The 22,073-nt window shown below is 34.6% G+C and overlaps 2 protein-coding genes and 1 long non-coding RNA gene across 7 annotated transcripts in view; 1 reads left to right on the forward strand and 2 right to left on the reverse strand.

Annotated features, from left to right (window-relative positions):
* Nucleotides 1–10,785: 10,785 nt before the first annotated feature.
* Nucleotides 10,786–11,567, reverse strand: LOC108741867. Its single transcript, XR_001938566.2, has 3 exons — nucleotides 11,475–11,567; nucleotides 11,271–11,418; nucleotides 10,786–11,209 (listed from the first exon to the last, which is right to left on the reverse strand). It is a non-coding gene; the product is annotated as an uncharacterized LOC108741867 (long non-coding RNA).
* LOC108741865 (tRNA methyltransferase 10 homolog A) lies at nucleotides 11,513–14,156 on the forward strand. 5 transcript variants are annotated; one of them, XR_003231676.1, is made up of 7 exons: nucleotides 11,514–11,785; nucleotides 11,837–12,129; nucleotides 12,179–12,469; nucleotides 12,539–12,644; nucleotides 12,688–12,926; nucleotides 13,464–13,962; nucleotides 14,012–14,156. XR_003231676.1 is itself a non-coding variant. In XM_018476833.2 (5 exons), exons 1-5 carry the CDS (start codon nucleotides 11,731–11,733, stop codon nucleotides 12,783–12,785), a joined length of 843 nt encoding a protein of 280 aa, XP_018332335.1. In that variant the 5' UTR covers nucleotides 11,514–11,730; the 3' UTR covers nucleotides 12,786–13,127. The 5 variants fall into 5 exon arrangements, 2 of the variants coding, with proteins under 2 accessions (XP_018332335.1, XP_018332336.1); XR_003231675.1 differs by having other exon boundaries at nucleotides 14,022–14,156; XR_001938565.2 differs by lacking the exons at nucleotides 13,464–13,962; nucleotides 14,012–14,156 and having other exon boundaries at nucleotides 11,513–11,785; nucleotides 12,553–12,644; nucleotides 12,688–12,780.
* Nucleotides 14,157–16,320: 2,164 nt separating this feature from the next.
* LOC112905279 overlaps nucleotides 16,321–22,073 on the reverse strand; it is a 13,351-nt gene continuing 7,598 nt past the window's right edge. Inside the window, 2 exon segments of the mRNA XM_025977399.1 lie at nucleotides 16,321–16,389; nucleotides 21,237–22,067. Of these exon segments, the coding sequence (XP_025833184.1) occupies nucleotides 16,321–16,389; nucleotides 21,237–22,067 (900 nt within the window).

Genomic DNA, 22,073 nt, shown 5'->3' on the forward strand with positions numbered 1-22,073 from the left:
ATATGTATAGCTGTTAAGTTGTCACCTCAGTGTCGTTGGTAAGACGGACTCACCTCACCATTTTCTAATAACATTTTTGCATATATAGAACTATATATGTGATGAGGGGAACCTCCTTAACAGGTTTCCCTAAAGAGGGGAAATGATTTTTAAAGTCTTTTTGACCGAGTGAAGTAGACAAGTGCAATGCGATGCCACCTCACCCATATATAAAATTTTCAGATTTACATTATACGTTCTCACCTCAAGCAATGTTGCCACATAATTTGAGGTGACTTCGTCTTCTTTTAGCTTATTGAGCATATGTTTACAAGATGATTACGTTTATGTTAGAGACTAAATCAACTTGCGAGGTTAGTACCGCATCAGGTAGGGAAAACAAGGAGCTTACCTGTTCTTGCAATGAATACCTTTAAGTTTTTGTTAAAAGATATCTGCCAAATTATTATTAAAGTTTATGTAAATTACTTCGTTTTTATTTGGCTCTTCAGGAGTAAATTCGTAAACGTTGTCTACCTGGTCTATTGACTCAAATAATTGAGAACTACTATTTATTAGATTCGCGTTTGAGCTATTTAGAAGGTCACTATTAATAAAATGAACACCTTTATCATTACCAGGATTCATTCCTCTGGGGTAAAGCACTCCGGACGTAAACTAGCCCTCATTCGGATGTCCGGGCGGGGACTACCTCGGGGGATGTCATCAATAAGTGCAATAGGGATAGGTGCAATGTTTCACGAGTTGGAGCATGGAATGTTAGGTCAATGAGGCAGGTAGGAAAATTAGAAAATTTAAAAATAGAGAAGGATAGATTAGAATTAGATATAGTAGGTATTAGTGAAGTCCGTTGGCCCGAAGCTGGAGACTTCTGGAGTGGGAACTTTCGAGTAATACATACAGGATCGGTAGAAGGTAATTCGGGGGTAGGAATTGTAATGCGTAGGAAAGTAGGGCAAAGTGTAGAAAGTTATTTACAAAAAAGCGATAGGATAGTTATGGTTAAATTAAACTCAAAGCCGGTAAGAACGGTATTAGTGCAGGTCTACATGCCTACTTCATCTTACAGTGATGAAGACGTAGAAGCAGTTTATGCAGATATAGATGTGTTAATTTTAGTGAAACGACAGGACAACCTAATAGTTTTAGGAGATTTCAAAGCAGTAATAGGTGAAGGTAAAGTGGGTGCAATAGCAGGTTCTTTTGGATTAGGCAATAGAAATGATAGGGGAGACAGGCTGATAGAATTTTGCGATAAACATAACTTAACCGTCGCGAATACCTTATTCAACCATCACGTTAGGAGACGCTATACGTGGAAGATGCCAGGTGATTTAGGGAGATCTCAGTTAGATTACATACTTGTTAGGCAAAGATTTAAAAATCAAGTGAAGGACTGTAGGAGTTATCCAGGAGCAGATATAGATAGCGATCATAACTTAGTAGTTATGAAGACCAATCTTAAATTCAAAATTCTGAAAAAGTGGGAAGGTAGGAGACGTCTGGACTAAAAAGCTAAAATGTAACGAAACGCGTGATAGATTAGGTAAAAGGACAGACGAAATACTAAAGGCGGTTGGAGAAACGAATGACGGGGACATAGAGACAGAATGGAACTGCATTAAAACGTGCCTAAAGTCAGCAGCTACAGATATAATAGGTCTTAAACAAAACGAAAGTAGAAAACCCTGGATAACAAATGAGATTGTAGGATTAATAGACGAAAGGCGGAAATACAAAAACGGGACAGACGAAGAAGGGCAAAAAAGATATAAAGTTATAAGTGGAAAATAATTAGGAAGTGTAGGGCAGCTAAGGAACAGTGGATTGATAGGATGTGTAAAGAAGTAGAAGAAAAGTTTGAAGTAGGTAAAACCGATGAGGCGTATAATATAATTAAAAGGAATTTTAGAGATGAGGATACAGTAGCAATAATATAAGAAACGAGGCAGGGGTCATTTTGATAGAAAATGGGGAAAAGGCAGATAGGTGGAAAGAATATTTAGAGAACCTATACGCAGGCCCTGAGTTAGGAGATATATTAGAGAAGAACGATAGTGTGGAAATAGATGAGCTTGGTTATCCCATAATGAGAGAAGAGTTCGATGTAGCATTAAAAAATTTAAAGAATAGGTGTAGATGGGATATAGGTGGAAATTCTAAAACATGCAGGACAAGAGGTTAGAGATCGTATGTTTAAACTAGTTAGTCACATTTACGAAACGGGGAACGTCCCAGAGGATTATAAACGGAACGTAGTAGTAACATTACCTAAGAAGAAGGGCGCGGACAGGTGCGAGACATTTCGAACAATTAGCTTTACTTCCCATGCGTCAAAAATCTTAACTAGAATTGTACAGAGGAGAATGGAAAAAACGGCGGAAGAACTATTAGGGGAAGATCAATTTGGGTTTAGAAGAAATAGAGGAACGCGGGAGGTCATTCTAGCTTTACGGGTAGCAATAGAGAAAACAATAGAAAAAGGAAAGAGTGCGTACATAGGATTGTAGATTTAGAGAAAGCTTTTGACAATGTTAAGTGGGACAAGATGTTAAATATACTTAAAAATGTAGAGAAGAGTTACAAAGATAGAAGAGTGATACTTAGTTTGTATAAAGAGCAACAGGCAGTTATAGAGCTAGTAGGGATGCAACGTAGAGAAGTAAATATTAGGAAGGAAGTCAGACAGGGATGCACACTGTCACCGCTACTTTTTAATCTATACATCGAAGACGCCATCAATATTGTTTAAGACAGTACAACTGTAGGGATAGATGTGCAAGGGCAAAAAATTAGTATGCTTAGATATGCAGATGATATAGCAGTGTTAGCATCTAGCAAGGAGGGCCTAGAGATAGCTTTAAATAAAATGGAAGCGGTCCTGACAGATCAGTACTGTATGAAAATAAATAAAAGTAAAACTAAAATACTGGTATGCATGGGAAGAAAAAATAAGGAAAGAACGAATATAATGATAGGAGACGAACAATTAGAATTATTATTAATTTGATTCTACAATTCATTCTAATTCGCGCAAACAGTACAAGAGACGTTAACACCTCATTGACTACAATTCAAGATTACTACGAATAGTACGTTACCCACAAATACCAAATGCTACGTTGCCAATAATTTGAGGTGGCAGCGAGTCTATTATATCCCTAATGTAGAATAAACATATGATGAGGTGACTTCATATCTACTATTTCGCTAGAGAAAATTCGAAAAAACGACGACAGCGCCAACGATATATGACTGAACTAAGAGGACAAGGTTGTAGATACCAGAAGCAACTTTGTCGCCTCAACGCGATTTTTCGTAAACAAGGCTAGAAAACCCATCTCTGTCATACAACATCAAAATAACGCAAAACGTTGTCACCTAAAAATCTGAGGTAACCGCGTTGTATATGAGGTGACACCGGATGTTACGTATCTATTTTCGAGGTGACAACGTCCCCTTTATATATATGGAGAAGTATCAAGGTAAGGAATTGTGAAAAGGAAAGGTTGGGATGTGGAAGGGGAAAGAAAGGTAATCAAATGAGAACTTAGTGGAAGGCTGGAGTCAGCACAATGAATCGAAAGAGCTGACGCCTTTCCTCTCCTGTAGTATAGAGTAGGCAGGGAAGAGTGTGTGTATTGTCGATCTCATAAAGTAGAATCGACTTTTCAGGGAGGTATGAGTGAGCCACCTGATGACAAGGTCGACAGCAGCAATTGACAACATCGACGTGATTCTGCAGCTGTGACAGAAAAGTAGAGGCCTGTTATCAACACATTCATGACAACAGAATCTTGTTGAAACATCGCAGCTTTCACGAAGGCGTCGACAAATGTTCATTCCAACTGGGTGATGGTTACAATAGTGTTGGTTGTTTGTCCGAATGGTGAAAGGACAATGAATACACGTAAAGGAACCATTTTAATCCGCAAGATCCTTCTGATGAAGTGATGCTCTTCGATTTTGTTTTTTTGTTTAGTTTATCCTCGAGGAGGGCAAATCTTCAAAAGACACCCCCTTAAGGGGGTAGTGACTGATTAGCCGAACTGCCTACCGAATAAGACCCCTCTTGGACTNTCATTCTCGCTTTTTGATGATTCCTTTATTTCTTATTCATCCAGCATTTCTCGCATCTTTCTATTTGTGATAATGTTGAACTCATTCGCGCTTCATTCTTAAATTATATAATTTTTTTATCAAATAAAACAAGCGTAAAAAACTTGATTAATCTGAACAATAGTTGAATTACACTTACCAATTATAGCGGTCCTAATATTTCAACGTTCTTTCGTAAATTTCATCTCGGTTCAGAACTGCTTAATGTCTTCTTTCGATGCGATTACTAAAAATATATTTCGGACAATGGAACTTTTCTTTTTATTAGCCTTCGATAGGGCTAGAGTACCGGGATGAAGCTCTATCTGTAAGTGTTTTATCGCGAAACTGGGTCCAAAAGAAATTAATTGTTGAAAATAAAACAATGAAGGTGTTAAACGAGCTTTAACTTTTCTATTTATAAAATACGGAAAAACAAGACATCCATTCTACAACATGTCACTCTTACTACTGACTAAAAAAACTAAAAATAGGTACCAAATGTAACTTATTCATTTTTCCACCACTATAGGTGTATCAGACTAAACAAAAAATACAATGCTGTTGGGCAAGAAATCAGCAACCATCAGCGCGACACTTTGCCTTTGATCTCGACACCGCTCCTTTCAAATAAAATCAAGATAAGACATGCGAAAGGATACCTTTTATTTACGGTAAGTTGCGGTGCTGTTTAAGGGCTCTTTCGGTTCTTTTTTAATGTGGTGCTAGTTTGGAGCTGTTTTAGAGTTTCAAACGGTAGTATTTTGGCTATAATTTTAGAATTTAAATTCTCGTCTTATTTGTAGGACCTATTTCGGTGGTAATTTGGGTCATTTCAGATATTTGGAGGCGATTCGGTGGTGTTATAGTTCTTTTTATTTTTACTCGGGATGCTCTTACTAAATCCACAGTTGAGAATACATTTAGGATCAGGGTTTAGTTTTGTTGTGATGATATTTCGAGGTAATACTGATAGTATTGAACCTGAGTCTACAAGAGACTTTTTATTCATTTTATCTTAAATGTACAAATGGTACTACTTCTGAAGTGAACTGCTGTCGCTTCCCGTTTGCGCTAAGGACAGTTTATTCAGTTTCCCTGTTTTTGTATAAAGGTGCAACCATCTTCACATTTGTTTGCTTTGGTACCAAATCGTTCATGATAAAAACGTATCCCATTATTTAATGTAGATGTTCGACCGTAAGAACGAGATTTTGCTCGTGATCTGCTTCTTGGTGTGTGATTACGACTTTTTCTACTATTGGTAAGCTCTTTTACTAACACCTGCAAAGTTACACTGCTTCCTCTACTTTGTCTAATCGTTAGTCATCAGAAAGTTTACTTGGAACTGTTACTGAACTGAACATCTTTTTGATTGCTGACAGCCATTACACTTTATACTGGATTAATTTAATTAATGTATCAGTTAGGGTTGCTGCTGCAGTTAGACTGGTTTCTAAGACAAAGCGAACGTTGGCTGGGAGACGTTTTAACCAAAGTGAACGTAGGACATCTTCTGTTACTTTATTATCAGCTAGATCTTACATTCTGCGTAACAATTGCGAAAGGTTTATTATCTCCTAATTCGATATCATCAAGGCGCGCATGCGCATATCGGTATAATAGTCGGCTGTTAGTGACCATATTATAGCACAGGCGTCTCTACATTATAGCACAGGCGTCTTTACTTACAAACCGTGCTGAAGGTTTATTTGATAACACTGTAGGAGTCCCAGGATTTCCCTTTCTTTCGTTATTCTATATTTTAATTTTAGCGGAAATATCATGCAATTAATGTGCAATAAGGATGCTTATAGTGTGTTTTAGTGATTAATATCTTTGGATACAGTTTTTAATTGCAGAAGGTAATATTAACTATTACATGAAGGAAGTGAAAATGTTTTAGGCCAGATTGTGTGTTTTAGTTGTAAATTTTCTTGTTTATTTCTTAACAAAATGCCTCGTCGTTGTTGTGTGCCCAATTGCAATTCAAATTATAAATCATCTTTAAAATGTAAGTATGTCTATATTTTTATTCCCAAAAAAATTATGAAATGCCAGAAAAATGCGTAAGCGCTATACCTCGCAAAGATTGGACTTCATGAAAATATTCTGCAGTCTACATACATCACTTTAACGAAAGTGACATTATAAAAACAGTAAAAAAATTATCCACTGCCGGTAATGTTTTGAATGTGCTTTTAACATATCATAAATTACCAGAGAATGATGAAATAGAAATTTAAATTGTTGAAAATTCTCCCTTAAACATAAGTCAGTTTATTGAAATTTTAAATTCCGATTATTTAATGAATTGTGGTTTAGATGACTCCTTAAAAATTTACATTTAAGGATATGCAGTTCATTCTGCTCGTAAAAAGATAACTTGCAACAATTGTGTTACGCTCATAATAAACAATAAAAACTCTTGCGTTGGAGATATTTATTTTGATTATTTACAAAGGAGAGTACTTTCTGTTCCTACTGATAAGATTAGTATAGTTTTTTGCACATTTATGTCATTCTTGAAGAAATAAGTAATAACGAAAATCAATTTTAAGAAAATTAACTATTTTCAAAAATATGTAGTTGTGGAAAACATTATAATGCTATACTCTTCCAAATTTTATATTCTTTGGCTAATGTTTTGCTTAATGATTACGTTAAAATTATAAATTATAGAATGCAAGAGTCCCGCCACTCCAATTCAAATTCAGCTAACTGTAAGACAGCAAAAGTCCGTAAATTAGAAAAATTCAAATTGTAATTAATTTTTTTGAATGGGAGGGCAGGGCTATTGGCGAACCCTACAAAAAAGGTAACGCGCTTTGACAATACCTCAATGGTGATGCCTTAATAAAATGAGATGAAATTCATATAGGTACCGCCAAATGGGGTGAAGTCGATCAGGTGGGGTAATTTCGATCAACGGTGCATTATAATTTGTATTCATGTATTGCCGTCTATTGAGAAATAGTAAAACTTTCGCACTACCGGGTTCATGAAGCTATAGATTTGCACAACTGTTGCACCTATCTACCTAAGCTTCCCATGCGTTGAAAAGTTACCGAAGTCAGTTGTCATTTCTCTTGTGAATGTGCGCAGTTTTTCAAAGCTGTAAACAAACTTTTGGCGAAAGCAAGAAGTTAGTGATTTTACCAAGGGGTTCAAACATTTTAAGTGCGTGGATTGTTGGCACTTAAAAGTTGTATACATTGTTGAGGTAACTTCATTGTGAGGTAAGTTATTTGTTTATTGTTTGCAAATTCGCATATGATAGGGGTGATTTCGATCAGGTTGTAGTAATGCCGCGTGTGTACAAGAAGGTGCTGGGCTTTTCTGCAAAGAAGAATTACAGCGAGGAGTACCTTCAGAAGGCTACTAAGGCCGTTTTGACTAATCAGTTGTCTATCAGAAAGGCATCAGAACAGTATGCCGTGCCCTATACAGCTTTAAATGATCGGGTAAAAAGAAGGCATCCAAAATGTTATGGTGGGCAACCAGTTTAAACCACGTAGACGAAACTGTTCTAGTAGAAGGCCTAACAAAATGTGCCGAATGGAGATTTCCTCTAAAGAGGATAGATATCCGAAACCTAGTACAAAATTATCTCAATCGAAGCGGCCGTACTGAAGAAGATTTCGAAATAATAAGCCGGGAAAGGACTGGTTTTTAAAATTTATCAAGCGGCATCCAATTCTCACCGAAAGAATGTGTGAAAATGTTAAGCGTGTAAGGGCAGGAGTTGACAGAAATGCAATTAATAATTATTTTGATTATCTGGAACTCACCCTACAAGATGTACCGCTCATGAATGTAATAAATTTCGATGAGACGAATTTTACGGATGATCCTGGGCAGACTAAAGTCATAATCAAAAGGGGTGTGAAACATGCAGAAAGGATCATGGGTTCGTCTAAAACTAGCATCAGCATAATGTTCGCTGCAGCTGCGGACGGGAAGGTTTTACCTCCTTACACAGTGTATAAATCAAAACGCATATACCCAACATGGACCGAAGGTGGTGTCCATGGTGCTGACTATAACCGAAATAGCAGTGGTTGGTTCGACTTGGAGATGTTACAGGATTGGTTTGATAAGATATTATTACCCTATGTACGAAAACTGAATGGAAAAACTTGTATAATTGACGACAATCTGTCTAGTCATCTTTCGTTAGATGTGATACGTTCGTGTGAAGTTAATAACATCGTGTTTGTTCTCCTGCCGCCGAATGCCACTCACATTTGTCAACCACTGGATGTTGCTTTTTTTCGGCCTTTAAAAGCAGCCTGGAGGAATGTTCTAGACGAATGGAAGGCATCGAATAGAGGAGTTGTGCCTAAAAGTGTATTTCCATCCTTGTTAAAAAAAACATTGGACAAAGTGGGTATAAATTTAGCGACCAATGTGATTGCTGGATTTGCAGCATGTGGAATAGTCCCTTTAAACAGAGAAAGAGTGTTGAAGAAGTTGCCAAAGCCATCCGAAGAGGTTCATGCTGAAGAAGAGGCTGGACAAAGGTGGAGTGAAACATTAATTGAACATCTCAACTTATGTCGATCAAATGCAACAACCGCAACGCGCCAACAGCGAGGCAAGCGATTGAATATTCTTCCAGGGAAAGGTGTCGTAGTGAGTGATTTTTTAAGTTCAAGTGAGGAAGAGGAAGGGGAAGAAGCAGACATGGATGAAGAAAAGATGGATGGAATTGAATGCCATAATTTTGACGATGATAAGAGCGAACAGGAACAGGAAGATGACATTGTAAGGGCGAATACGGTGGAAAGTAGTAATGCTAGAAATGATACAGCTGATGTTGGCGATTTTGTGTTGGTAAAATTTCCCACTAGCAAAAGGTATAGATTGTTTGTTGGGCGCGTTGTCGCAAAACAAAATGACGATGAGTTCGAAATATCGTATCTTAGAAAGAACATAAGCTATAAACAACATTATTTCACCTTTCCTGATGTCCCTGACATGCAAACAACACCTATGAGTAGCATTATTTGCAAAGTTGATGGAAAAGAAGGCAGACGACAGCGTTTTATTTTTAATAATTTGGAAAACTATAATGTAGAATAGAAAGTTAGTTTATTTCTGTAAAAAGAATCTTTATGAGATGTGTTTTTGGATTTAAATAAAGAATTTGTTTAAATTAATAATTGTTTCTTTGAAAAAAAAAATTATATTTGGTGATCGACTTCACCCCATTAAGTTAGTGAAGTCGTTCTACACACTTTTTAAAGGGTGATCGACATTAACATAAAATATTTTTTCTGTGAATGAATATTTTACATTGGAGTTCTCAACATAACATAGGGAAGGTTTGAGGAACATAAATAATTTTTTTCAGAATTTGGATTCGTAAAATTAGCGGTAAAATATTCGAAAAACAGAGTTTTTTGATCGACTTCACCCCGTTTCACGGTACCTATCAATATTTACCTAATCTATTGTCTTTTCTATTTTGTTCTTAATACCTATATGTTGAAGTGTATTTTAAATAACGTCACATGCCATCAGTGATGAACAAATGTTAGTTATTTAATAATTTAATTCATTTTTATCGTAATGGGTGTATAAAAATCATGTGTAACGACGTGTAGTAATCATGTAGTAATAACAAGTAAGACTCGTAGAGTATAACTCTCACATGGAAGCAATGCGCTGTTGCCAAGATTCTCAGCATGGCTTGTAGTAGAGACGTCTGTGATTATAGTATAATGTATATTCACTATACTATAGTGCTAAGTTAATGTATTGGCTATATCAGCAGTTATATTACAGTAAGTGTATTACAGTAAATGTTTATTTGACAACAATTAATATTCATTTAAGAGTGAGTATTATTATGTATCAATTCTAATTCATTGTAGTTATTGATAGATAGTTTACGGTTTCTTAAGCACTTGGAAAAATAAACGGAAGTGAAAAAATTTGACCATTTTTTTGTTACTGAATTACATAAAAACGTATTAAAGTAATACTCCTTAGGTGGACTAAAGATAAAATATGTTGAAAAACATAAATCCTGAAAATTCTCGTATTCTCTCTTTCTTTCACCAATCATTACATATTCGTTATAAGGTTATACAAATCGCCTAAGAAGATTCACTTTTTTCGCGTGTACTGAGCTGCACCTGTGTTAACTCTTGGCTGCTTACTTTTTCATTACTACCAACTGCTCACGCCGGTACACGTGCGCCTTTAGCGGTTGGTAGCAGAAGTTTGTTCAGAACGGCCACAGTTATTCATCTATCAACCTCTCTTATCTAGGGTTGAAAAACAACCACAAGCTGCCAGAGAAGAGAGACGTATACGTACCCTAGACTAAGAAATAGTTGTAAATCTCGCGAGATTTTGACGATACTAGTGACATCTAAGTTTACCCTACATTAGTAGACGATACTTGGAATATATATATATATATAAATGGTACTAGTAAAGAAAACTTCGAATATTCACTGCCATCTATATATAAAACTATGAAGCGTAACTTAAGGCAGGCATTTCAAGATTACACCAAATTTTAATTTTTTTTTGTTTTAATTGGAAATAGAAAAAAAACAACAATAATATTAACAAATTTAATAACAAAGTATAAATGCAGTAATAAGTACAATTAGCACAATATACGAGTAAATAGCAAAACATCAATTAATTAAAATAATAGATACTAGACAGGTATATTTGTATGAACAAAGAAATTGTATTCACCTAATTTAGTACTGTTTCTTTCTTCTACAGGAGGTGCTAACGTTTAAGAAACTACAGAAGAACTGTATTGTCCATTGTGAGTGTACTTTCTATAACAAATAAGTATATATGTTTTAGATATTTGAAATTCCGTCTGCCCCCATTCCTCTACCTGAAGAAGTTCTACAAAACATTTTTTTTAGAACTTAAGTTTCACAACAATAAATTACAATGCCTGTCACTTTCGTTGGAACCACTGTTACTTCTGGAAAATGGAAAGCGGTATCTTGACCTTTAAGTCCTGCACGAACTGTATAATCTAGGTAGAACATTTCAATTTAATTTGACTCCATAATGGTGTAGACTGTACAGCACGGTTGGACAGGAAACACTCTTTCCTTTCTAACCAGCACTATTTCAGAAAATAATTACTTTGAGTAAAGCATGATTGAAGTACTTAATATATTACTTACTTTCAAGATACGTAAAAGTACTTCTCACAAAAATTTTGAAATAATACAAGTTGTGAAACTACACTCACTATTGCTCAGTATACGCTATAACTAGTGGGGAATTCCGCCGGTAATCGCAACCGTCGTTACGTCATCTGTTGTCGTTTCACTAAAATGTATGTCGGTAATGCCGATTTTGGCAATTTCAAAAATTTATAAACTTACGTGAGGTAAGCTTAGGTGTCGCTGACAGTCTACATTTCATAACCTGCAGGTAACCATGATTGCACGATTGCACTAATAAAATTACAAGTATTCTTCAAATAATCTGTACAGTCAGAAGTACTTCTTACATATTTTAACAATAACACGTTTATATTACTATTAAACAATCGCAAATATTCGGTAGACACTCGCGTAGTGAGTTTTCTATCTCTACAACACCATAATCAACACGGGTCACGGTCGGACTAGAGGTATCATGGAAACGAATCCAATATCTTTGACTGACAAGATCAACAAATTAGGCTCTGATGGTGGTCTTTCACTTTCTAACAATTTTTAGAAGTTAATCATTTATTTTGCAGATTGTCATAACCAAGTGATTTGTGAAGAGAAAACTTTCAATGGGGTAGAGATAACAAAACTAAGCAAATCTCAAATGAAAAAATATCAAAAAATGCTTCGATGGCAAGCACGAAAAGCTGATAAAAGAGCGAAAGAGCGAGAAAAGCTGAGAAAAAGGAAAATTGAAGCAAAAATAAACAATATTTCATTAGGCCCAAGTAGAAAAGAATTGAAAAGGAAGAAAATGATTGACAGCAATTGTAAAATTTCAGTGGTTATAGATTTGAGTTTTGATGATTTAATGATACCCAAGGTAACTGTTATAATTTCATTTCTTAATTTTAATCTTTTATCTTAATAAGGATTTAGCAAAACTGATAAAACAAGTATTACGGGTGTATACTGAAAATCGAAGGGCAACCAATCCTATGCAGTTGTATGTAACTAATTTCAATGGCAAATCTAAAACTGAAATGGAAAAACATAATGGTTATGAAAATTGGGATATCAATTTTTGTGAAGAAAGTTATATAAATATATTTCCTATTGAAAACCTAATTTATCTTACCAGTGAAAGCGACAATATAATTGAAAAACTAGATCACAATAAGGTTTATGTAATTGGTGGCTTAGTTGACCATAATGCACATAAGGTATTTTTGTTAAGATTTCTTAAATATGAAAGACTTGAAAAGGTAGTAATTATATTATGATTATTTTAGGGTTTGTGTTATAGAAAAGCAGTTAAAGAAGGAATAGCTCATGGACAGCTACCAATTTCAAATTTTTTTTCTATAAAGTATAGAAAGGTGTTTACTATAAATCAAGGTAATCTAATTTTTAATAGTAATTCACTACCAACATTAAATAGTTTTTGAAATTATTCTTAGAGTAAGCGAGGGAAAAACATTTAAAGAAGCATTTGAAACAGTTCTTCCAAAACGAATAAACATGGAGCCCAACAAATAATTTGAGTATTTGTGGAATTGTGATATTTGAGAAATATTTAGTTGCATTTATCTGGTTTAAATTGAAAAAATACAATAACTGATAAATGAACGACAAATGGATTATGGAAGTTTAACTCTTATTAGAACTGCACTTATAATGGTAAAAATAATAGTTTCAAGTATAGTCTGTTTGATGTTCCTGTCTGATAATGTTTTATGAGAGTAATATTTCTTAGTCAAAAGTGTAGTATGTTTTGGTTACCTACTTGTGTATCCAAAGATAAAATTATAGTAACATTTACATTAACTAAATATAACTTTATATTTTTAAATCAATAAAAGAATGAGCCTTTTAAAAATGTTTAGAAAACGTCTTTTTTACGGTAACCACAGAAGGTAAAATATTAGCTGGTGTATACATTTGGTCATAAAAACCTCTCATTTCAAAACATGTAAAAAAAACTAAAGATTAAAATAACTGAAGAAATAACAATAGAGTAGTCCTGTATGCAGTGGCGTTGCATAGTGGGGCGGCAAAGTTTAACAATAAATAAAAAAATATTTTGTAAATATTTGAACGATTTTATATTTTCATCGCAACTACAAATTCGGATCGATTGAAAGGAGCACGTAATTTATCATTACTTATTTTGTGACGAAGTCGCGGAATCACTTTGCTTTTAATGAAATTTTGTAGCGACTGGCAACATCTATACTTCCGGGAATTCCCCGTTTATGACCATGCGGTGCTAACTCTCCTGTCAAAAATAGTGCAGACTAGACCTGGCAGATGGCGGTGTTGCAGCGTTTAAAAATTTTGTAAAATGGGTTGCATAAGAAAAATAGCATACGATCATAAAAAATACTATTTATTTAAGTATACAGGCTCACGCCTTTTACAATTTTTACATAAGAGATTTAAACTAATCGAGTAATGAGATAAAGTATAGATATACTAAGTTATTTGGTGGCGTTCTAGAGAATAAACACTTTCTTCCGGATGTCGGTTTTAAATTCTTTTATCGGGCTATTCAGTAGCGAGTTTTTTTATATTTAGATCAAGATCATTAAATTGTTTGCTTATGCCCGTTTGCACCGACGTTTTACTACGGCAGACTTAACAAAGTACTGCTTAAGCATAAGTCTTACTTAACTTCCAATTCGTTTGCACCGTACGCTGTCTACCTGCAACTTAAGTAAGTAGTGCTTAGTTGTTGATAGTTTGGAAACAACCCTAAAATTTAGTAATTTGTAGGGTTTTTTGTGCAGAATGGTCAAGAAGTTTCAAATTGATTGTGGCCGTTAAGTAACGTCTGGTGTCGTGAAGTGTTGTTTGCCGCCTTTTTCTGCTGTTATACGTTTTTGTTTTTGTAATTATTTGTGTTTTGTTGTGTTTTAGTTTGTATATATATTAGTGATATGGTGTTAGAAACAATTTTTAGTTGTAATTGGTATAGTGTAAAGACAATTTTCTTCTGAATTTTGTATAAACAAACCTTTTCCAACTAAAAGCAGTACTACAGGAGTTTAACTGTTAACGCCAACTGCCAAAATGAACTCTTAAGTGTAATCTAAAAGTGTTTATTTTCAATAAAAACCAAACTTCTGATAAAACGTACTATTATTGTATATTATTAGTTCACCTTCTATTACTAATGATTAGCTATTGGCGTTCTTATCACTACTCCAGTTAAATTGTGTACATTTTCAAATTTCTAATATATCATCAGATACTAATTACTACTCTTGGAATGTAAATAATCCGTACATTGCAATACAATAACATAAATGATAACACACACCAACTTCCATTTAATGATAATTTAATTTAATAATTATTATATTGTTTATTTTATTATTTAATAGTAACATGATAATAACCTCTTTACTATAACGATGTTATTTTCTTACGGCGAAAAATGCCGAACTACTGCCGAAATTGTTACGATAGGCTTAAGCAATGCTTAAGTCAGGAACATCCTGTGCTTAAAGTTAAGCATCTGTTTCGATTCTTAAGCGCGACTTAACTTGTGGTGCAAATCAATCCCGTCTTTTAAGAACTACTTAAAGCTAAGTAGTACTTATTTATGTCGGTGCGAACGGGCATTAGTCTGTTAACTATTGACCTGTTAGATAAGAAGGTTGATCGGATGTCTACGTTAAAGAGCGTAACATTATTTCGTAAGGTTCTTCCTGTATTCCAAACTGGAAAACGATTTAATAGCTCTGGCTCAGAAATCATATCATTATGAAGCTTAAACAAAAAAAGTAGATCATTATACATCAATGTGGATCTGATTGATGGTATATCTAATGTCATCATTATCGGTTTGTAGTCGTGGTCAAAAGTACTCATAGGTTTTCCAGTTCTCGCAGCAATAAGTCGTAAGAACCCATGTTGTATGCATTCGAGAAAATCAAAGGTAGTATTCGTTTTCGGCCACCAGATTACTGAAGCAAAACACAACACAGATTTAACATAAGTGTTGTAAAGAAGACAAAAAGTTTTGGGGATTTTTTTTAGATTTAGAATTTCGCAACACTGAGAATAGTATTCTGGTAGCTTTATTGGTTGCGTAATCAACATGTTTATCAAAATTCAAGCCATTGTCAAAGGTTACACCCAAATCTTTGACAACTGTTGGTCTACTGAGAGAGGTGCCGTTGGTTCTTGCTTAGCCGCTGTACCACGCTATCTAGGTCGGATTGTAGGTGGGAGCGATCTGAATCGTTAGCTATTTTTAGTGACAATTTCAGATCGACAGCATACATTCTCGCAACCGCATGCTTCACTACAAGAAACAGATTATTTACAAATATAATGAAGAGGAGTGCACCCCAATGCGAACCCTGTGGTACACCACTCTTTATGTCCATGTTAGGTGATAAGTCATTGTTAATTTTTACAGTAAATTGACGCAACGATAGATAAGATTGTATCCATTTCAGTGCTTCACCAATAACACCATAATCTCTTAATTACAACAAAAGTAAATTGTGATTTACAAAGTCGAAAGCGGATGAAAAATCAGTATAAACGGTGTCAAAACTTATATTATCTTTAAAGGCATCCGTAATATAAGTGTGAGGCCAAGTTGGACACCACTGAGCGTCCTTGAAAGAAACCGTACTGTTTGGAGTTAATTTTTGGAGCGAGTCATTTATTATTTTGTCGAAAAATTTTCGCAAAAACTGAAACCTTACTTATTGGCCTGTAATTTGTTACATCTGATTTTAAACCGCTTTTGAAGATTGGTGTTATAATCTGGAGTTTCCAAATTGACGGAAAAAAAGAGTCATGCAATGATCTGTTAAATATTTGAAACAAAGGACGAGCGAGAGCAATGGCAGAATTTATTATGAAAATAGGAGGAATACGATCTGGGCCTGCACCTAGGGTCATTTTTATGGAAGACAGATGAAGCAGAACAGTGGCCCGGTCAATAGTAAAGTTTTTAAGTTCGATTTTGCTATCAGTTATACCGTGATACCCGTTATATGTGAATGAGTCATCTGCCAGAAATTTGGTGGAAAAAATTTAGCAAATAAATTAGCTACATCCGAGTCACTCTCTGCGTATCTGCCATTCCATTCATCGCCATTGCTTCAGCAGGAACCTCTTGCTTTGCCACAAGTCACATTTGACCAGAATTGCTGAGGTTGTCGCAATATATTCAATTTTGTGATTATAAATATTTATCGCCGCTTTACTTAACCTGTCACATAGTGATCTTTGTGCCCTAAACTCTTGGTAAGCATCTGTTGATAAAGTGGATTTGTAAATATGCTGTAATGCTTTCTTTACTTTAACTTCACGGATAATTTCTGAAGTTAACCAAGGAGGGCATAATTTTTATTTATATTGGAGTGATCAGGGTTGTCTACGTTCAAAAGAAGTTTTTATTAAAATTGGTAACGATAGTAATAATGATTTGTAATGCCTTTCATTGGAGGAGAAATCGGGAAGTACCACATGTAAAAGTTCAAAAGTCGCGTCCGCCACCGCGAAGCGCGTAAACAGAAAAATAGGAATTGTATGTAGTTACCAATGAGAATATTTGAAAAATGTGAAAACATAAAATTGAATGTTATCATTTGTCATTCATAAGAAGAAAGCAGGAAATAAAATTTTGAAAAAGATAAGTAAAGAAGTACAAAAAATTAAATATTATGAACAAGTGGTGCATGCATAAATAGTAGTAGAATATGTAAAAAAATAGACAAACGCATTGTCAATTGTCATTTACAAAAAGAAAGGAGGGTGGAAGTACTGAATACTGTTTACGTGAGGAGCAAATACAGTAAAAAAATATTATGCATATAATATATACATACTGTGTACTGCACAAGTTCATGTGTGTACTGTTACGTCCTGGTTTTTCGGGTTCCCAGTAACGCACGACAACTAAATTTTATTTGGTAGTTGTTGAACCAAAAGTTATTTAACTTTATTTTTCTTTTAATTAGCTAACACTAAATCTTTCTATAAGAATGACGATGTTAAGCTTTCAAGAAAAACGAAGAAACGTTAATTTATTATTTATTTTGAAGTTACAACCGACAGAATGACAGCATAAATAACTTGCCTTGGTCTCATTGTGATCCCTAATATATAGTGATTTATTATCTAAATAAATATGGATAACAATACAAAGATACCTATGAAGAAGAGTATATTACATTCCTCCCCGCAAAAGAATTTTCATTATGATTTTCTTTTAATTAAAATAATGAAAATTTAAAAATCTTATTTACTACTAGACATTATATACCACTAATTGTAAGACTAATTTAAAACTAATCACATTCAGTCCTTCCTAAACCACTTTGGTGACCATGGATTGGAAGCCTGTTTGAATTGGTGTTTGAAAAGTCTAGTCAATTTCCATCACATTTGTCAGAGCAGGTTCCAATGTAGAATAGATAACACCAGGTTCACGATAGCTTGGTCTACCTTGAACCAAGGTCGTCGGTCTATTAATATTCAATATTCTGCTGCAATCACATCCTCCAAATTTTGGTTTGATAAGGCGAAGGCAATCGGGACAGCAGCAAAAGCAACAGCAAAGTTCCATTAACAAACTTCCAATAACTGTCACAAGGGATAAAAACCAGCCGGATGATGAAATAGACAAAAAGGATTGCGTTTTTTTGGAATGAACTTTGTTTTCTAATTGTTCCAGACGATGACGATTTAACATTAACTCCTCCTGATGCGCGCGCGCGCGCGCGCGCACACACACACACACACACACACACACACACACACCTGAACAAGTCAAACCATAACCACATCACACCGGCTGGAGAGGACCCTAGTTGGTCCTAGAACGGCCTGAGGTAGAGGGGTTTTAGTCGGTAGGTCCGAGGACTTCTTCCTCGAGAATCCGACACTACCCAGGCGTACGGACGGCTGGGTGTCTTCTGAAGATTTCCCCTCTTCCACGAAAACATAAAAAAAGGGGTTGTCAGTAACAGAAGCCATCGATTTATCTTATTGCCGTCTCTTCCACCAAGGGTGCCATCAGCCGATCATACAAACGCAAGATTTAAGGTTTTCACCCGTTTTTCAGTCTTATTAAATTATAATGTATTGTTTTTTAGTTGATTTGAAACTGTATCAAAATTTTTATTGATGATCCTTTCATTGATGTGAAGTGAGCCAAAAGTTTCGTTAAAATCGCGTATTGTGTCCTTAATGATATTAGAGATTCATCAACGAAAGATAACGTTTTCTTGTTTGTACTTTGAACTTTGTCCAAAATTTCTCCTATTCTAATCTCATCGTTTGCATCCATAACACCAAACAGGGTATGGAGACCAGAACCAAAAATGTTAAACCAACCGCGTTTTCTCCGTGACAACGGAAACGTGGATTTGGCTACATTCAAATCTCTTTCTAAACTATCTAAACTAGCTTATAATAGTACAGTATGGCTGAAGTGAATGTCCATATTAGTTTCTATGTTTTTCAATTTTGACAATAAAATGCGAGTCTGTGATATTGTTTCAAAAAGGGGATTAGTATCTTTTATTATTATTACTGTCTATTCTGAGCTTATCTCGCGCAATAATCCCGGAGGTTGGGCATACAGACCTACATTAGAATTAATTTCTTCCACGTGAATGGGGTCCGCTATGGAAATAGCAGTCAGCGACCTGCAATAATTTAATTTGTTTTAGTAAGCGTAACTGTTCTATATTAATAGTTTGTATCGGTTCCCTAGTATTTTTTGTACGAACCTTGTAATTTCTGTCATTAATTATGTCAACAATAGGATAGGACCGTCCCATTTAAACTTCCTACCGATTAATTTTTTTTGTAAAAACCTTATCATTAATCTGTAGTTTAGGTATTATTTTGGAAGCACTCCTATCATGTCTTACTTTTGATTTGTTTTTTGATTTATTTTGATTCAACATTGCTTCTTTTCGTAACCTTTCTACCAAATCAGCTTTATCGCCCTCGTTCCGATTTTCTTCAGACTCAACAAGCAAATTAGGAGGTTTAATTCCAAACAAAAGTTCGAAAGGTGTAAACTTAGTTGTTGAATTTACCGATGTATTGTATGAATGAACTGCCATTTGTAATAAACACTCAAATGGTATTTTCTTTTTGTATTGGTCGTAAAGAGTACTGCCTGTTTCTTTTATTGTAGCGATCGCCCTCTCAATTGCGCCGTTAGATTTAGGGTGATATATAGCCGATTTAGTGTGTTTAATTTTTAAATCTACCAACCATTTTGAAACAGTCTTGTTAACAAATTCAGAACCAGAGTCCGAGTGGATCCGTTTAGGAAAAGAAAAAGCTGAAGCAAATTGAAACAATTTGTCCCTAACAAATTCACCATTAACGGGTTCTACACTAGGATAAAGTTGAATAAATTTAGAGAGTTGGTCCTAAAATACTAGACAATTTCTTTTATTTGAACCACCTTTTATTGTACATACATCTATATCAACACGATCAAATATGGTATTCGGTGTTTGTNGACGTACATATCTGTAAAAATTTTGAAATATTATTTACTGTTGGTTCAAACAGCAATTCCCTGTCCTTCAGCTGATTAAATATAATTTAATCTGTTTTAGTAAGCGTAACTGTTCTATATTAATAGTTTGTATCGGTTCCCTAGTATTTTTTGTACGAACTTTGTAATTTCTGTCATTAATTATGTCAACAATAGGATAAGGACCGTCCCATTTAAACTTCCTACCGATTAATTTTTTTATAAACCCCTTATCATTAATCTGTAGGTATTATTTTGGAAGCACTCCTATCATGTCTTACTTTTGATTTGTTTTTTGATTCATTTTGATTCAATTTTGCTTCTTTTCGTAACCTTTCTACCAAATCAGCTTTATCGCCCTCGTTCCGATTTTCTTCAGACTCAACAAGCAAATTAGGAGGTTTAATTCCAAACAAAAGTTCGAAAGGTGTAAACTTAGTTGTTGAATTTACCGATGTATTGTATGAATGAACTGCCACTTGTAATAAACACTCAAACGGTATTTTCTTTTTATATTGGTCGTAAAGGGTATTGCCTGTTTCTTTTATTGTAGCGATCGCCCTCTCAATTGCGCCGTTAGATTTAGGGTGATATACAGCCGATCTAGTGTGTTTAATTTTTAAATCGACCAACCATTTTGAAATAGTCTTATTAACAAATTCAGCACCAGAATCCGAGTGGATCCGTTTAGGAAAAGAAATAGCTGAAGCAAATTGAAACAATTTGTCCCTAACAAATTCACCATTAACGGGCTCTACACTAGGATAAAGTTGAATAAATTTAGAAAGTTGGTCTTGAAATACTACACAATTTCTTTTATTTGAACCACCTTTTATTGTACATACATCTATATCAACACGATCAAATATGGTATTCGGTGTTTGTGTTATGATCATAGGTATATTATGATTTAATCTATCTATCTTATTTCGTTTGCAAAATTCGCAACAGTTTACCACATCTGATACATCCTGCTTTAAATTAGGCCAAAAGTATGTATCTTTTAATTTTAGATAAGTTTCGTTAATACCCTTATGAGCATTAGTTGGTGATTCGTGGTAATTTTTTATTGTTTTATATTTAAGGTGTTTCTCAATTATAGCTGGGAACTTTTTTATAAGATAAATTTTCCTATTTTGTAAATCATTTGTAACTAATAACTCGTTTAAATTGTTAATACAAAAATCATCTTCCATTACAACCAATAAATTTTCTGAGGGAAACAAAGATAGAATGTTTAAAATATTTTCCCTAAGTTCAAAAATATAGTGATAAGTTCCTGAACGGGAAAACGTAATTTCTATAGAATTTTCTATCTTGTCTACATTAGTATCTAATAATATTGTATTTATCTTCGTTTCATTATTTCGAATATGAAAGATAATCACTTCCGTATCAGGTGGAATCTCATTAACTATTTCTATTTTGTTATTTGTATTTACTAAATTATCATTCAGTACCTGATTTACAGTGTCATTGTTATCGAACGCTACAGAAACATATTCACCTAACTCTGCTATTAGTTGTTCTTCCGTACTAGGGCTCATCATTTGCTCAAGACTATTGTCATTTATATTTTCGCTTAATTGTTTTTTACCTTCAGTGACATAAATTCGAGAAAGCGCATCGGCGTTTGTGTTGGTTTTATCTGGCTTATATAATACCTCGTATTCATACTCTTCGAGTTTAAGACGCCAACGCACTAGTCGCGAACTATCATCTTTTACGGAAAAAAGTCATTTTAGTGGTTGATGGTCCGTAATTACAGTAAAATTTTTCCCGTATAAATATGGACGAAAGTGTTTAACCGCCCAAACAATGGCAAGCAATTCACGTTCGATTGTACTATACCGGGTTTCTGCTGGATTCAGAGTCCTCGAAGCATAAGCTATAGGTAAATCCTTTTTTAATGGTCCCTGGGAAAGTATAGCACCTATCGCAAATTTAGAGGCGTCTGTAGTTAAAATGAAAGACTCATTGAAATTTGGGTATTGTAAGATTGGTGGTGTTGAAAGACAATCTTTTAATTTTTTAAATGAATCTTGACAGTCGTTATTCCAATTAAAAGGTTCATTCTTTTTTAATAATAACGTCAAAGGTTTTGCGTGTTTCGCATAATTGGGAATAAATTTTCTGTAATACCCACTAAGGCCAAGAAAGGATTTAATTTGTTTAGGATTTTTCGGTACAGGGAAATTTTGTATAGCTTTTATTTTTTCAGGGTTAGGTTTTATCCCCTCCGATGAAACCACATGACCGAAAAAGTTAGTTTCCTTTCTTAAAAATTCCGACTTATC

The sequence above is a fragment of the Agrilus planipennis genome, unplaced genomic scaffold, assembly GCF_000699045.2.
Source record: "Agrilus planipennis isolate EAB-ADULT unplaced genomic scaffold, Apla_2.0 scaffold328, whole genome shotgun sequence".
Taxonomy (NCBI): domain Eukaryota; kingdom Metazoa; phylum Arthropoda; class Insecta; order Coleoptera; family Buprestidae; genus Agrilus; species Agrilus planipennis.